Source organism: Heterodontus francisci, unplaced genomic scaffold (genome assembly GCF_036365525.1).
Source record: "Heterodontus francisci isolate sHetFra1 unplaced genomic scaffold, sHetFra1.hap1 HAP1_SCAFFOLD_571, whole genome shotgun sequence".
In the NCBI taxonomy this organism is placed as follows: Eukaryota; Metazoa; Chordata; class Chondrichthyes; order Heterodontiformes; family Heterodontidae; genus Heterodontus; species Heterodontus francisci.
In genome coordinates this window covers 677,316-695,734 of record NW_027141237.1, presented here as the reverse complement: position 1 = coordinate 695,734, position 18,419 = coordinate 677,316, and the positions used below count along the sequence as shown (strand labels likewise).

Genomic DNA, 18,419 nt, shown 5'->3' with positions numbered 1-18,419 from the left:
TCCGTGTTGACTTTCATTTTCCAAATGCCAATTAACTTTGCCAGATTATTGTCCCTAAAAGTTTCCCCACCACCGATGTTAGGCTGACTGGCATGTCGTTGCTGAGTTTATCTAGCGCCCCACTTTAAACAGCTATGTAACATTTGCAGTATTCAAGTCCTCTGGCATCAGCCCCAGTTACAAGGACGATTGATAAAATTGTAACTAGAGCCTCCCCACTTTCCACCCTTACTTCCCTCAGAAACCTAGGATCCATCTACTTTATAGACTGACAACCTTTCACAACGTCCCCTTTATCTTTTTTATCCAGTCCACTATTGTTGATGTCTCCTCCTTCACTGTGATATTCGTAGCATCCTCTTCCCCAATGGCAGCAGATGCATGGTACACAGTTAGTATCCCAGCCATGCTCTCTGCCTCCACACTATCTCCTTTTTTTATCCTTGATGGGGAGCCATGGAAACTCCCAATGGGTGAGCAAGTAAACACAGTCACTGTCAATCAGAGTAAGGCTGAGGACCTTTTGCAGGCCCAATGTATGGATAATGATTTAAAACAAATCCGAGATGTAGCATTCCCTGCATCATATAACAAATACAGATTAAGGATGTACTCCTCCTTAAGGACCGGTGGTACGTGGTACCAACCCAATACCCCAATCAGGTAATATACCAATGCCATGATATCCAGGGGTACCAAGGAATACAAACAACCACAGAGCGAATTAAAAGCTCGTGTTCGTGGACTAACGTTGTCAGGGATGTTAAGCACGATGTGGACAATTGTTTGGTGTTTGCCCAAAATAATACCGATCATTATGCCAACAAGGGACAGCTTAGACACACAAGACCAGTAAATAGACCCCGGACAAACTTACAAACAGATTATATAGCCCTATGACATCATGCAAGGGGGGATATAAGTACATCCTGGTCTTCATTGACACTTTTTGTAAGTGGGTCAAAGCCTTCCCCACCAGAACTAATATGGCTAAAATAATGGCCGACATACTGGTGCAGCAAGTATTTACCAGAAGGGGACTCCCACGCAGTACTAAGTCCGACCAGGGTACCCATTTTACTGCCCAGGTCATGCAAAATGTAATGGCCATATTGGGCATAAATCAGACATTCCACATAGCTTACCATCTGCAATCTCGTGGTATAGTAGAAAGGATGAATAATACCCTGAAAGGCATGACCCAGAAGACCATCCATCAGAAAAATTCGACATGGAATGTGGTCCTACCCTTTGTCCTGACAGAACATAGAACAGAGAACATAGAACAGTACAGCACAGGACTGGCCCTTCGGCCCACGATGTTGTGCTGAACCTTTAACCTACTCTAAGATCTAACTAACTACCTACCCTTCATTCTACTATCATCCATGTACCTATCCAAGAGTCGCTTAAATGTCCCTAATGTATCTGCTTCTACTACCACCACTGGCAGTGCATTCCACGCACCCAACACTCTCTGTGTAAATAACCTACCACTGACATCTCCCCAAAACCTTCTTCCAATCACCTTCCTCCACCCCCTGGTGATAGCCCTTTCCACCCTGGGAAAAAGTCCCTGGCTATCCACTCTATCTATGCCTCTCATCATCTTGTACCCCTCTATCAAGTCACCTCTCATCCTTCTTCACTCCAATGAGAAAAGCCCGAGCTCCCTCAATCTTTCTTCGTAAGACATGCCCTCCAATCCAGGCAGCATACTGGTAAATCTCCTCTGCACCCTCTCTAAAGCTTCCACATCCTTCCTATAATGAGGCGACCAGAACTGAACACAATATTCCAAGTGTGGTCGAACCAGGGCTTTATGGAGCTGCATCATAACCTCGCGGCTCTTAAACTCAATCCCCCTGTTAATGAAAGCCAGCACACCATACTCCTTCTTAACAACCCTATCAACTTGGGTGGCAGCTTTGAGCGATCGATGGACATGGACCCCAAGATCCCTCTGTTCCTCCACACTACCAGGAATCCTGTCTTTAAGCCTGTATTCTGCATTCAAGTTCGACGTTCCAAAATGAATCACTTCACACTTTTCAGGTTGACCTCCATCTGCCACTTCTCAGCCAAGCTCTGCATCCTGTCAATGTCCCGTTGCAACCTACAACAGCCTTCCACACTATCCACAACTCCAGCAAACTTTGTGTCATCAGCGAACCTGCTAACCCAGCCTTCCACTTCCTCATTAAAGTCATTTATACAAATCACAAAGAGCAGAGGTCCCAGAACAGATCCTTGTCGAGCACCCCTGGTCACCGAGCTCCATGTTGAATACTTTCCATCTACAACCACCCTCTGACTTCTATGTATCCAGGTAGCCAACTTTCCACGAATCCCATGCCTCCTTACTTTCTGAATGAGGCTGCCATGGGGAACCTTATCAAACTAAATGCTGGTACATAACACTCAACAGGTTTTACCCCTCATGTCCTGATGGCAGGACGTCCCATGTGAGGAATTGAAGCCCTCCTGGGACTCAGCAGAAAATAAGGCAAGCGTACAATGGTTAAGAAGATCGTGTTAGGTGGCAGAGGTTGCAGAATTATGGCAGTGCAGCAATGATAGGACAGGAAGAGGGCATTAGGAAGTTGAAGAAATAGGCGATCAGACTGGATTGGGGGACTGAGGTCGCTTCACTGTTGAGGAACAGATGGGACGAGAACTGCTGTGGAGATATTTTCCTACAATTTTCAAATCAAGATAAAGAGATTGGTGACTGTTTTCCCACATCAACTCAAACAATACAAAGCGCTTTGAAACAGCAGAAGAAAAATAACAAAAATATAGCGAATCAGCAGGGGCTAGATGAAAGTGGAAAACTTAATGGTGATAAGTACAAAAGATCAGAGAACGAAAGAATGAGAGAGAGAGAAGTGGAAGATGAATGGAGAGAGCAAAATGGAAAGCGGATGCTTGTTGAGAAAGGTAAGAGCAGTCATGCTCTTTGACTGGCCACACGTGGTGTGATATAAATATTGAATAAGAAAATAGTATAATATGCATTTGATGCAATTCCAGTCAATCATTTTCACAATAAATTGTTGTGCCTTCATTTACAATGTTCACTGTCTGTAATTCCGCCCTCGCGGATGTTGACGCACTGTAGCTCCACAAAAAAAACGGAAATATGAATTTATTACTGAAATATAGAAATCGCTAACATAACCAATACAACATGAAGCGTATTCATTCACAATTCCCCGAATACCCTCCAAAGAGGGAACTTTGTGATTGACAGCTGCGCTGGTTGGGTTCGGCTTTAGGTTAGGGCTAAAACTTAATTGCTGCACCAATATTCTGCTTCGTAGAAATTACATATTGGTTGATATGAAGAAACTTTCAAAAAGCGTCTGCTAGTTACTGGACGCTGAACACAATGTACATACACGGAACAGCCTCCAGAACAAGCGCAATCACGGAATATCGGAGGGGAAAGGGTCAGTTTTCTGCATGAAGCCTTATTGGGCCGAATTACATCTTGAACAAGCTTAAACGATCACGGACAACATAAGCATTACTCTGGATGTAGCTGAATGGGTTTTAAAATGTTAGCATTGTTTGCTCCGGTGCGGCCGATTCATCCCAGATTTCACTGTTATAACTTACAGAAACAAGCAGAAAATTGTATGTTCTTCGGAATCAGCCAAAAAAAGACTAATACGCCCTTCGAATTGTGGCCCACACACACAGTCGGGTTCAAATCAACTGCGCCCAAATAATTGGTAACTTGTCTGACTCTCTAAGTGTAATTTGTCCCTGCGCATAATTCCTTTAAATTGGCACGACATGTTGAGGCGCAGCTGCAAATACAATTGTTTTCTTGGTGCTGAAGCGCAATTTTTTTTTAAATTTGCAGCCTCGTCCACAGTTGTGAGGGTTCATATTGTGGGCATTTCATTGCAGCAGGTTTTCAGACAAGGTCATGTTAGAACTTGTTTGTAAATCAGTTATTATCACAGAATAAAGAACAATGTTAAAGAATTGCATTTTAATTGCATAACTAAATTTGTGAATGTCAATCAAAGTATATTCCATATATTTTTTGCAAGAAGTTCACTTTCATGTGCCTCATTGCAATGCAAATGCAATGTCTGTTTTACTTCATAACATCACGTGTATTAAGGTATTGCCAATTTCAAGACCATCGGACTTTACCGGAGAAATTATGTTAGCCTTCATTTATATGAGATTGCAGCATATTCGCAGGTCTCCTCATTTTTCATGTGTCGTTGATTTTTATGGAAGTCTGAAATATTGATCGTTGCGGACACTTTATTCTGAGCTGTTTTTCTCGGGCGTGGGGCGCCTGAACCAGCGTCTGTATATTGATCGTGACTCTGTAACGGAAGGTATTTTTGTTAGATATTGCAGAAAGGGAGTGGAACGCGATTTGAGTATGTTGTTTTCACCAGAAGAAATCCAACGATTTAATCTCAGCTCAGCTTTCCAATATCACTGATCCCTGAGATGGGGGTTGTGACGTTTTTATGCAAGAAACAAAGAACTTGCAACGATATATAAGGACAAGCTGATAAAGCTATGATAAAGCATATGGGATTGCTGGCTTTATGAGGAACATAAGAGAAATAAAAGTAAGGAAATTTTGCTCAACCTTTATAACTCAGCGATTAGCTCTCAGTTGCAGTGTTGTGAGAGGTGCAGAGGAGATTAACACGAATGGTACCAGGGCGACAGGACTTCAGTCCATCGGTGATTTGGGAGAAGCAGCGATGGTTGTCCTTGGAGCAGACACAGATAAGGGAAACTTTTGAAATGGAGAACATTTACTGTGTTGTTCAAACAGAGTTCTGGACACTGGGGCTAATTGTATAGCACTGTCAAAGATCCAACACCGACTTGATAGACTGAATTCCCTCCGTCTGTGATGTATGATTTTATATTTTGAAGAGAATCAACACTGCAATGCAATGGATAACTTTTAATGTATACCGACCATTCAGGAAAAATGCAGCAAGCAGTAGATTTGAAGAATGGAGAGTAAATCTGTTTTAGATCGTGTTCATTGGGAGATAAATGTTTGCAAGGGCAGAGGCAGAAATTGCTTCCACCTGCGTAACTGAACAATGAGGTTAGTGGCCAGAAGTCCAGCTTGACTGACTCCTGCGAAACAGAGTGCTTAACTCGAGAATATGGTAAGTTTGGGAATTTCAATGGTTGATCTTTTTCTATAATATAGTCATGTTTGCATTTATAATTTAACTGAACTTGAACGTTAAATTGTAGTTTCTTGCAGTTTTAGTCTGTAATAAAGAAGCTGCCTTTTGGTGTCAGGTACATAGTTGTTATATGGTAGCTAGTGTGAACTGGTTCCCCAGTCAGCAGGGGCTGACTCAGGTCTCTAGAATTCCAACTAGTGTAAATACAAGAGGTTTTGCCAATGCAAGAAGGAAGTACCCCGAATTCCAGCCCGTCTGAGTCTTGCGAGACGAAGTGCATAACTCAGGAATCTGGGACAGCAGTTTAAACTGGTACCGGGGCGATATAAGTATTGCATTATAATTTACAAATTAACGCTTTAAGATACTCAATCTCGCTGCAAATTATCACTGAGTGATGTTTCTGAACTTGAAACCTAACTAATTAAATACAACGCAATAAATATTCAAGGTAGGTGATGTGTTTCGGTTGTTGCATGTGGGAGCTGGTGGACACCTGTGTGAGCTACAGCAGCCACGTCTGCAGTAAGTGTCCCGCTCAAGGAACTTTGGGTCAGAGTTGAGGAACGGGAGTTATGCTTCGGATACTGGGTTACATCAGGGAGGGAGAAAGTTACCTGGACACTTTGTTCCAGGAGGCAGTCACACCCCTTAGGTTAGTTACTTCAGATACGGTCCGTGGTCAGGCAAAGGAGGGTGTGATTGTGAGTGCGATAGGTATGGGTATCCAAAAGGGAGCAATGGAGTAGCCTCAGCCCTTGCACTTGTCCAACAGGGTTGAGGTTTTGCAGCTTGCGTGGACTATAGTAGGGACTGCAGGAAGGATGAGCAAACTGACCACAGCATCGTGGTGCTGGAGGCCATTCCAGTGAGGCGAATAAAAAGGAATGTAGCAGCTGTAGCGGAAAACTACTTAGGGGATAGAAACTGTTCTCTGCAGCCAAGATCGTGAGTCCCAAAGGCTGTGTTGTCTGCCAGGTGCCAGGACCGAGGGGAGACGGTGGCAGGGTGATAAAGACACTGCACTAATAAGCCAGAGGCCCAGGTTAATGCCTGGGGACACGGGATCTAATCCCACTGCGACTGCTGTTGGAATTTAAATTCCATAATCAACCTGAAATTGAAAGCTAGTCTCAGTCATGGTGCTATGAATCTATCATCGATTGTTGCAAAACCCATCTGGTTCACTAATGTCTTATAGGGAAGTAAATCTGCCATCCTCACCTGGTCTGGCTTACTTGGGACTACACTCCCACAGCAATGTTGTTGACTCTTAACTGCGCTCCGAAATGGCCAAGCAAGCCATTCAATTGTCAAGGGAAATTTGGGACGGGCAACACATGCTGGCCATGCCAGCGACAACCCCATCCCATGAAAGAATAAAAAAAGGACATTTAGAAAATCATAATGCAATGCGGAAGAGTCAACATGGTTTTATGAATGAAAAATCGTGCTTGAAAAATTATTAAAGTTTTTTGAGAAGAGAACAAGCGGGGTGGATAACAGGAAGATGGTAGATGTAGTGTATTTGGATTTCCAACAAGAATTTGATGAAGTGGCGTATAAAAGGTTAGAACATAAGATAAAAGATCATGGTTTGGGGGTAATATATTAGCATGGATAGCGGATTGGCTAAGTAACAGGAAACAAAGAGTAGGGATATATGGAGCATTTTCAGTTTGGCCAACTGTAACTCGTGGGGTGTCACAGCGATCTGTGCTGGGCCATCAAATATTTTTGATCTACATCAATGACTTTGATGAAGGGACCGAGTGTACTGCAGCCAAATTTGCGGATGATATAAAGATAGGTAGGATGGCCAATTGTCAGGAAGACAAAAAGTGCCTGCAAATAGATATAGATCGGTTAAGTGAGTGGGAAAAACTTTGGCAGATGGAGGATAATGTGGGAAAGTGTAAGGTTGTCCACTTTGATGGGAAGAAAAGAAAAACAGAATATTATTTACATGGAGAGTGATTATAGAAAGCTACAGTGCAGAGGGATCTGGGTGCCCTTGTATATGAATGACAAAATGTTAGCATGCAGGTATAGGAATTAATTAACATTTATTGCAAGGGTGATGAGTAAAAAAGTAGGAATGTTTTGATACAGCTGTTTAGGCATTGGTGAGACTGCACCTAGAGTACTGCGTACAGATTTGGTCTTCTTACCTACCGAGTAAACTGTTCAGGGAAGGTTCACGAGGCTTATTCCAAGGAATAAGATGTTGTCTTATGAGGAAAGATTGATCAGATTGGACCTATACTCATTGGCGTTTAGAAGAATGAGAGGTGATCTTATTAAAACATGCAGGATTCTGAGGAGGCATGCCAGGATAGATGCTGTGATGATATTTCCCTTCATGGGGAATCTAGAACTCGGGAGCACAGTTTCAAGTATCTTACTTTTATGACGGAAATGAGAAGGAATTTCTTCTCTCAAAGGGTTTTTAATCTTTGGAATTCTCTTCCCCAGAGAGCAGTGGATGCTGGGTCATTGAATATATTCAAGGCTGAGTTGGACAGACTTTTGGTTCACAAGGAAATCTAAGGTTATGGGGCAGACCGAAAAGTGGGGTTAAGGTCACAGTCAGGTCAGCCATGATCTTATTGAATGGTGGATCAGGTTTGAGGGGTCTAACGGTCTACTACTGCTTCTATTGTTTTTTTCTTATGTTTAAGCAAGAAGCAAAAGGAGCACATTTTGAGGCTCATCCAAAGGACGGGATCTCCAGCAATGCAGCACTCAATCAATGCTGCATTGTATTTTCTGCCTAGATTTTATGTTTCAAAGCTGGAGCGAAGCTTGAAGGCAAATTCTGCAGAGTGTAAGTTGAGGGACAACTTAGCCATATAGACACGAAGATGCCAGTGGAAATTGCATATGATTGTGAGTAATGTGCATCACTTCTGGGACCTCTGAAACCTTCTGAGACCACGTTGAGCATTTAACCTTGAGGCAAAATGTCAAAGGGAAGGGATGAAAATGAGTTGTGGCTAACATTCTGTTTGAACCAGTTTGTTTAGTGTAGAATCGCCCACGTGAGTAACAGGTCACTAACTGCAGAGGCCATAGAAATACTTCACACTTAGTGACTACTCTTCTCTTCAGAATAGCAGCGACCACGTTTCTGAAACTCCCATTCATCTGTTGTTTTTTGCTTTGCATGTGTTACTTGCTGGTTGAAAAGAGACCAATCATCCCATAATTGTCATTGCAGCTCTGCATCACTTACCCCAGCGTTTGACACGATCTGCACTGTACTGTAAATCACCGCATCACCATCCCTTTCTGAGACACATGCAGTATCAGTACGCTTCTTCCTAAATAATAAAACATAAAAATGATGGGCTTCCTATTATTAACTTGGATATTTATTTAATGTATACTGTAACTTAAGAAGAATGACATCAGTAAATCAGGACAGACTTGTGCCTTTTACGTTTCCTAACTAGCACCGACCAGCTCCAATACCGGATTCTTTTCAATGAATACCTGTCTAGATTTCAAAAGCGATCTGTCTACTTTTCCTGTGAAGCCCGCGAAAGGCGAGGTGCTGTCTGCTGCAGATGAAATAAATTGTGCTAACGAACGGGTATAGGAGGCTCATTCAATAATTTAACATCTTGCTAAATAGCAGGTGGAAGCGTTTCAGCGAGAAAACACATTCCCCTCTGCTCGTATGTTGATGGGAGAAATATACACATAGAATGATAGAGAAGCAGCAGAGATCGAGGCCATTCGGCCCACTGCGTAATGAACCAGCTCTCTTGACTCCCACTCCGAACACTTGACCCAAATCCCTGCATCTTTTTCTTTCAAGAATTTATCCCAATCCTTTTCAAAGGCTACTACTGAATCTGTATCCACCACCCTTTCAGGCATTGCATTCCAAATTGTAAGTACTGGTTACCTTACAATTCTTTCCCCGTCTTGTCTCTGACACTTTACCACTCACCTTAAATCTGCAATCTCTCATGAACGACGTTTCAACCATTGGAAACAGTTTATCTTTATTTATTGTATCTAAACCTGTCATGATTTGAAACAAATAAATCAAATCTCTTCTCAAGCTTCTGTGCTATAAAGACATGAACCCGACTATTTCCAAACTATCATTGTAACGGTAACCACTCATCCCAGGAACCATTCTAGTAAACCTTTTTTGTACCGTGTCCAAAACATTCCCGTACTTCTGCAAGTGTGGTTTCTGCAATTGGGCAGAATTCTGTAGTTGGTGTCGACACAGTTTTTCTATGGGTTTAGCATAACATCCTTGATTTTGTACTCTGTGCCTCTATTTATAAAGCCCAGGCAGGATCCCTCTTCATTAAGGGCTTTGTAAACCTATCCTGCCACATTAGAAGATCTGTGCACAAACACCGCCAGTTCACTCTGTTTTTGCACAACCTCAAAACTGCCGACATGAGGAGTCACTTCATTGATTTCAATAGCAAACATCGAGTGTGGTTTGTCGAACGATACATTTGATTGGCAGCACATTGTAAACCAAACAGAGTAATTTGAATTAACTTGGAGCCAGTCACTTTTTTGAAGGTCATTTTCAGTCCGGCAATTTAAAAGCAGGGAGTCTGTCTCGAGTATTCAAAGAGAGCTAGTCAGGCCAAATAGTTTAATTCACTTTTAAGAATAGATTAGCAAACCCAACAGAATTCATTATTTCATCATACTTTCGCAGATCTGTCGCACCCAATTTTGAAATAAAATCTTCTGCTCCTGGAGTCAAACACACTTAACAACTACGGAAAACATCTGTCTCTCGTTATTTCTACTATTTTCTTATTATTTCACTGTCTGATGGAATCGCTTGATCGTTAGAGGTTGAGTGTCATTCTAGTATATTGTTATGCTGAGACCTTAACATGTCAAGGAGACTTACACGGGGGTGCCCGAGAAAAGCAGCAGCTGAAACAAACTGAACAGCATTCTGTGCTCGTTCTTCGGGAATGCTACACACTTTCTGTAGAATGCAGGGGTGGTGACAACACTCGCCGGGACAGAAGTCGCTGTCATCACAAGTTCAAAAATGGCCTCTTTAAACAGGTATTAAAAAAAACACAGGACAATTTCAGCTATTTGGCTTGACGAACTCTCGTCTTGAAAGCTCTGGAGAGACTCCCTGCTTTGAAATGATCAGGCTGATAATTACCTTGACAAAGGTGACCGGCTCTAAGTTGATTGAAATTACTGTTTGCTCTGTTTACAATGTGCTGCCAGTGAAAGCTTTCCTTCAGGAAGAATGCAAAGACAGTCTGATCCTGGCATTTACTAACAGAATACTGTAATCGATGCTGGGAGATGTGAGACAATCGATAGTGTGCAGTGGGCACACTTCCACTTCCCGCCCACCATCTTCTACTTTCACAACACTGCTCCAACTCCCACAGATGGTCACTTTTATCAGGGGGTTGTTATTTAAGTGGCCTTTATTGGCTGAGACATAGAATATAGGAGCATGGAGGTAATGATGGAGCTGTATAAGACGCTAGTTATGCCACAGCTGGAGGACTGTGGACAGTTCTAGTCGCCACACTAATTGCACTGCAGGAGGTGCAGAGGCGATTCACCAGGATGTTGCCTGGGCTGCAGCATTTTAGCTATGAAGAGAGATTGGATAGGCTAAGGTTGTTTTCCTTAGAGCAGAGAAGGCTGAGGGGGGACCTAATTGAGGTATACAAAATTATTAGGGTCTTTGATAGGATAGTTAGGAAGAAACGTTTTCCCTTAAAAGAGGGAATCAATAACCAAGGGGCATAGATTTACGTTAAGGTGCAGGAGGTTCACAGGGGATTTGACGATTTTTTTCAACCAGTAGTTAGTTGGAATCTGGAACACACTACCTGAAGGTGTGGGAAAGGCTGGAACCCTCGCAACATTTAAGAACTTTTGAGATATGCCCTTGATACGCCACAGCATACAAGGTTCCGGGCCAAGTACTGGAAAATGGGATTAGAATGGATAGGTGTTTGATGGCCGGCACAGACACGATGGGCCGAAGGGCCTGTTTGTCTGCTGTATAACTCTATAACTCTCTGTGGAAATCCCCTTTAAATCTCCAGTTTATGCAATTTAGAAACACACATACTTTTGTATCTTCACCATGAGCACGATTGCAGTTAAAATAACAAGTCCACAGGCCCCTCCTCCTATTCTGCAGATGTTTGTCCGAGAGATCAGACCTAAAATGTTGGAAAATACATTGATGTATATTAGCATATTGGGTTCAAAATATCTACTGTGGAAACATATTTGAGTCCAAAGAAGGATGCTTCCTTCATATTTGGATCGCAAAGCTAATGGAGGCTGAGGTACTCCACTTGTCCCTGTCTGCTGATTTTTCTTTGAAAACTCCATATTTTGAACTTGCTCACTGGCTTAGGTTTACAATAAATAATTAAAGGTTCATGATGTGCAACTCACAACTGACAAATTAACGGTCTACAAACTTTCACTTTGAAAAACTGTGGACATACTTTAATTAGAATGTAGACCCACCAACACTATCAGTTACAGACGAAAGGTCTATAATATATGAAAATAATGGAATTTCGCTTAGTTTAACAAATATCTGTTATATGTACTCAACTTAATCTGAACAAGATAAAGAAAGCATGCACATACAAAAAGCTAGAATGCAGTTAACCGCCGGACCATTCAGTATGAGACTCAACAGTGATAGAGTGAACTCTTGACACTAATTAGGGACAAATTCAGTCTTAACCTGCTGACTCTAACACCGTTCAGTTAATGACTGACCAGTGATGACCAACTCCCGTATAGTGTTCAAATTGCAGAGAAATTAAACACGTACCCTCAGAGTGGAGCTGGGATGTGCTGATACAATCACCGTGCTTGTTTGCTGCAGCACATGAAATCGTGCTTCCAGTTCCAGCTGAGTGAATCAGTCTCAGGGAGCTCTGCATGTGGTAACTATTCACCACCCAGGAGAAGACTTCCACATCTGACGTGTTCCCAGTGATAATTTTCCCATTGAGGTCCCATGTAATATTAGCCAGTGGATTGCTTCTTATCTGGCAGCTACAAATTGTCCCATTCTCAGACCTAGTGCAGATCGGGCCTGCCACTATTGTGGGTTTATCTGAAAAATAAATGATTACTTTCACAACCACAGTCTCCAAAGACAAATACATTCAGTTTTTGAACTGACCATAATGGTTCCAGCAGCTACTATTTTAACATGAAATAATTTAAGATAGATTATGACCTTTACATTTAAAATAGGGTAGCACGTTAGTTACAGCTTCATGTTGAATCCAGTGAGTGTTCAGTGCAACCATACTTTTACAGAGAAATATTGTGTGGCTTCCTCTGATGGAGGGAATTTGGGTGTTATTGTGCATAATTCATCTACAATATGACTGACATGTCAGTGTTTTAAAATGTCCATCCATTTTATTTTTATTTCCTTCACTGGATGTATTATGTTCTTCCTTTGTTGTGATATTTAAAATATTCTTCTGCAGACGCCCAGTTAACATGACGACATTTTAAAAGACTAATTCTTTAAATATGACGTTGTTAGCTCAACATTTGTACAACGAACAGAGTCTGAGTTAGCAGCTTTTTTGTTCGATTTTAATTTTGTATAATTTTTGTGCATCAAAGTGCGCAATGTCAGTTCTCAAGATTGCAAACTGTTTAATCCATGCTTCAATATTACTTCTGAACAATTAGATGTAGGGTAAAGCACCCAGTAAATCTGCCTATATCCTAATTAGAATCGTGCAAACGGCTACATTTATGTCACACTGTGCCATCGGCAAATCTTGCCATCCTAACCGAGAGGGTCATTTTTTTCTCCAGTATTTCCTATGGAGTATTTTTTAAAGCTAAATGAGCAAGGAAGAGAGGTGATAGCCCAAACGCATGTCACATCTGCTCTTTGGAGCAAGCAGGTGACAGAAAGTTGGGTTTTAATCGAGCGTTCATGAAATTAAATTAAGGAAGTCATACACACTTACATTGTACAGAAATCTGTGTGGAGCTGTTAGCGCTGCTTTGTTCATTTTCAGCCATGCACCAATATTCACCGTCATCTTCAGAACTAATATTGTGGAATAGCTGTTTTAGTTCACCAGTGGAAGATCTACCGATCTTTTTACCATTTTTCACCCATGCTAAATTGAACGGAGGTTTCCAACGTGCCATGCAATATAATAATAGTGAATTGCCTTCCACTGCTACTATAGACAAATTGACTTTTGGGTTTTCCAGTCCATCTGAAACAGGCATTAATTTAAATTGTTATGTTACAAGAACGCACAAGAATTAGGATCAGAAGTAGGCCATTCGGCCCTTGGAGCCTGCTCCAGCCATTCGATCAGGTCATGGCTGATCTGATTGTGGCCTCAACTCCACTTCCTTGCCTGCCCCCCATGACCCTTGTGGATCAAACATTGAACTAACGCAGCCTTGAATGTATTCAATGATGTAGCCTCCACTTCCCTCCGGGGAAGAGAATTCCACAATCTAACGATCATCTGAGAGAAAGGATTTCTCCTTATCTTAGTCTTAAACGAGAGGCCCCTAATATTTCAACCGTGTTCCCTAGTTCTAGAATCCCTCACAAGGGGAACCACCCTCTCAGCATGTACCCTGTGAAGTCCCCTCAGGATCTTTTGTGTTTCAATAAGATCACCTCCCATTCTTCTAACCTCCAATGGGTATCGACTCAACCTGCTCAACCGTTCTTCATTTTATTAGGTAAAAAGAGGACGAGTATGAATCACAGTTTAAAGCTATAAAATAACTTTTTTCCCTGAGAAGTTGCTCCTCCCTTTTTGTCTCCACTTTTGTAGTGATACTGGTATCTTATTCAAGCCCATTCCGCAGGCCAACGAGAGCTGAAATCGGGCTTTAAATCAGAGACCAGCTTCTGTCTCCTACTCCTACTCATTTGTGTCACCTTATGACTGACTAAACTCACAACGACGCTGGAAGGCCTTCGTTTAAGAATTAGCAATCAAATAATCCAAACTCTTAAAGGCCCCAGAATTGTTTTCCGGGTCTGACTCTTCCTGACAGAGTGAGACTGAGCGCCATTCCGCTTCATCGATTATCGGCATAAATTCTCACAGTACAGGGGCGGATGGTAACTCGATGCATTCTGTGATAGGGTACCAAATCTTTAATAAATTAATTGCGATGGAAATACAAATATTGAACTAGTTGGCCGACAAATTATATCTATTAATTTTGGAACAAACACTTACATTTAACCTGCAAGGTAAGGTTTTGTGTTGAAGAAGAAGAAAATTGGAAGCCATCAATTATAATTGTGCATCCCAGAATGTTTCCGTGTTGAGCAAATGATGGAGTGAAGGTGAGCATGGATGAAACTCTCCGAGAATGTGACCAATTGTTGATTATTTCTGCACCATCATTAGTATCCCATGCAAGAGGAAGGGGCTCATTGTAATAAATCCACTTCACGTTCAGGTTGCTATTCGGGCAGCTGTCGGTGATTGAACAGGTCAATCGTGCAGTTCGTGCAGCAATCAGTTCGTCATAACCTGAAATACTTGGCTTTTCTATAAGAACAGGAGATAAGGTGCATGTCAGGTTCATTTCAATTTTAAAACTGGGAAGTGATCTGCTCCGAGTAAATCTCGGAAAGCATCTTTTTAAAGTCACATTTCATTATTTTCTGTCAGTTATGTCTTATGAGTGAGTTAGCTGTTCTGAATTATTCCTTTGAGTTATAAAGTAGTAATGCCTCATCCGGCAATATATAGCTCACTTAATGCATCATTACTTGTTTCATCAGGTTTCAGGTGGTGGAGCTGATTTGGTGGAGACAAGTGGAACAGCTTTGCAAACTGCAGTTAGAATCAGCATTACCTCCATAAATATCACGAATATTTAATCTACTCATTTGCCTTCTTTCTATTTTTTGACCAGCTCTTCCTCGTGTGATGGTGACTTCGGCAGATAGAGACAAAGCCCAGAATCTGTTGTAAAGAACAGTCACTGTACAAAGGTGATGCTCAAGAAATAAATAGACCAGAAAATAAACGACGGGTAACATCGTCTTTTGCCAGACAACTGGACCTGGTCATTCTCGCTCCAATCTATAGCAAGGCTACAGAGCGTATTGGTGTGGGTCTGGCTCCTTTGAGGAAGTATAAATGTTTACAAAGCCTTAAAACTGGGACGGATATTAGAGTAAAATAGAGTTTGGGATAATTTAACATAAGTGCTTAAACTTATGAAGTAGCTGGATCAACGGAGATAGAATCAGACTGCGATAGAATTTGAATTGCCGTCAAAACTGGCAGTCCCGATCAGCCACCCATTCCAGCAATCCCCGATTTCAATGTAAATAATGACCTGCTGGCTTTTATATTATATATTCGACCAACAACCCCGGTTTCACGTTCAGTCACCATGTTGCAAATAAATTCTGAATTGAACATTTAGGAATAGGTTGGAATGGTAAAAATGAATTGGAACTTCTATGTGAAATGAGCAGGCACATGCGATTAGGAATGTTGTTCATGTGGAGGATAAACAACAACACGGACTGGCTGAGTTCAAACGCTATTTTTACTGCTGTCATTTCTCTATATTTATGTATTTATGATATGCACCACTGCACTGTTATCGCTACCCAGTCATCCTGTGTTTCAAAAATCATCTGTACACGGCCACAGACTTTGCAATATTTGCCTACTTTTCACGTCATTTGATTCATATTGATCCAATGGTGAGAAAATGTGCAAAAGGAACAAAGAGAGCGTTCACCTGAAACAGAAAGAGAAACAGCGATACTGCGATATTGTCGAGTAGTCCAGCCCCAAGACATTTCCAGGATGAATTGATATGTGCCTCCATCGCTCTTCTTGATATTCTTTATCAGGAGGGAGCATTGATTTGTTGCAAGGTTGCCCTTGAACTCAGCTCTCCCAACATAGTTAGAATGCTGACGGTGTGGATCTTTCGAATCATAAATAATGGAGCCGCCGTGTTCACCAGGACCAGCACCCCACTTCATCCACATTCCGTTTAGTCTGTTGATATAGACTGGATTTTCAAACGTACACCGGATCTCTGCACATGAACCCAACACCGCTGGCAGAATCTTTGGAATCGTCACAGAACATTGAGCACTACTAATCACTGAGAGAAAACATAGACTCCCTTTAATTTTTCATTTAAAATGGATTGCAACATCTTAAACATTCATTAACAGATTTCCTAATTGACAAAACACATCTCAACAGCAAGTTAAATATCAGTTAAGGCCTTTTTCAAATCAAGGCAAAATATTCAAAAAACACGAATCACAACACCTACTAAATTGTGCGATGGAATACCTGTTTGATAGAAGATTTATGAACCAATAATATGCAGATTCAATATTCATCTAAAAACCGAATACGTACGCACCAACGAGGAAGTGAATGCCCGAAAATGCTCATTAAATATTAATTGAAGCATTGATCAAAACCTGCATTAAATTGTTTCAATTGATCAATAAATATGAATTAAAATGCTTTCAGTTGTGCACCGCCATGCTCATTAAATACAATTTGAAAAGCCCTGGACCTCAAAGTTAATTGATGAGGCAAAAACAATACAGCAATAAATCATTCAAGAAATTACCATTCCACCAGTTTAAAAATCAATAACCAGAAATCATTTATATTGTGTGAATCCTGTTCTTTTCCTATAAAATATAAATAACCCGCTGCAGGAATTATAAAAACATCAGAAATGTACCTTGTGTCAAGGTCATGAGGTAAGCAAACACGCAACTCCTCATGGCTGGAGCAATTGCTGATTTCACTGTCAAAATAATGAGAACCTATTCCACTATTCAGAATATTCACGTTTCTGCATTGCTCTTGCCAGTCACATCTTTGTATTTCTTGACTAATCAGCTTCAGACTGTCTGGGAATTCAGGTGTTCGGAGCTTACCGAACTGTGCTTACTCACTCAGCTTCGTTAGCGAGGTTGGCAGCTTACCCCACGATTATTGAGTATGATGCTCTGGTGCGTTTAACAGTTGCTACAGAATGTTCGGTTCAGAAACAAATATCTCCTCTCCCCCCTCCCCCAGCTCAAACACACAGGCACTAAGTGAAACAAATGTATTGGAAGCTGCATCTGAACGGTGCCGCCCACGCATGCAGACACCTCTGAATCACATTTCGCACATATTTAGCCATCTGGACACGAATACGAGTTGAATTCTGCATATCTGTCACTTCAGCTAATGTGGCTGCTGCAGCGCATAGACTTGTGGTTTCCTCATCTTCGTTAGTTAGTGCTACATCGTGCCTCTGCATCGTCAGAACTAGGAATCGTTTAACGCTGTGTTAAGCTGCCTCTTTCCCCAGTTGAATTAACTCTTTACAAGCGCCGTCATTTGGCTGAAATAATCCAAAATTCTACCAAATGTTGCAGTGTTTTTTTTTTCAATTTCGATGCAAGTTCTGGGACGTGTTAAATGATCTTGGGTTATTGTGGTAAATGAAAGTTCTGCTGGAAAATGTACAGATGACCGTATTTGAATCAACAGGCCCCGAGAAGCTGATCAATGTGGGAAGATCCTGGATAATAGCAATTCTGAACCATTCACCTGGGTGGAATTGGAATGAAATTGACATGGGTTCAAGTCGAAACCATTTATTCCAATTGTAGGGGAGAGGCCCGGATTTTTATCAAAAGCCAAATTCGCCAGAGTTCGGGGTCAGTGGATTTATTAACTGAGCTCAATGGAAGTGAACATTTCCCTGGATGTTTTCTTCTGAGCCGAGGCCTACCGCCCGTTTCCCACCCGGATGTAAAAGTGAAAATCCGCCCCGGATTAAATTTGGTATTATACCGAATATTTATTTTTAGCCTTAGAATACAGGTTTTTTTTTATGAAAGCAATGACACTGGTAGAACAGGTCATGGCCAACAGTTCACTGAATTATTAAACTGAAGCACAAATATTGTCCAGTCTGCCTTTAGTGCATGTGTCTTCTGGATCATGCCAGATGATTCGGATTGTTCATTCAGCTGCTGGTTGGTGTCGATGCTAAAAGTAACCGGGTGTGTTTGATGTTGATGACTCACTTTTTCACCAAAAACAAATGCATATCAATTTTTGCATGATACTGATTCGATTCCTCATGAAAGAAAAAACTATATTTCCACTGAAAACATTATTGAAAATAGGTGATTAAAGAGGCGCT

The 18,419-nt window shown here is 41.5% G+C and overlaps 1 protein-coding gene across 2 annotated transcripts; it reads right to left on the bottom strand.

The window, feature by feature from the left end:
• Nucleotides 1-3,173: 3,173 nt before the first annotated feature.
• Nucleotides 3,174-17,281, bottom strand: LOC137362522 (sialic acid-binding Ig-like lectin 5). 2 transcript variants are annotated; one of them, XM_068026916.1, is made up of 8 exons: nucleotides 16,956-17,281; nucleotides 15,978-16,352; nucleotides 14,447-14,764; nucleotides 13,196-13,453; nucleotides 12,025-12,312; nucleotides 11,299-11,392; nucleotides 8,428-8,515; nucleotides 3,174-4,352 (listed from the first exon to the last, which is right to left on the bottom strand). In XM_068026916.1, the coding sequence occupies exons 1-8, from the start codon at nucleotides 16,996-16,998 to the stop codon at nucleotides 4,191-4,193; spliced, it is 1,626 nt and encodes a 541-aa protein (XP_067883017.1). In that variant the 5' UTR covers nucleotides 16,999-17,281; the 3' UTR covers nucleotides 3,174-4,190. The 2 variants fall into 2 exon arrangements, with proteins under 2 accessions (XP_067883017.1, XP_067883018.1); XM_068026917.1 differs by having other exon boundaries at nucleotides 15,978-16,314.
• Nucleotides 17,282-18,419: the final 1,138 nt, after the last annotated feature.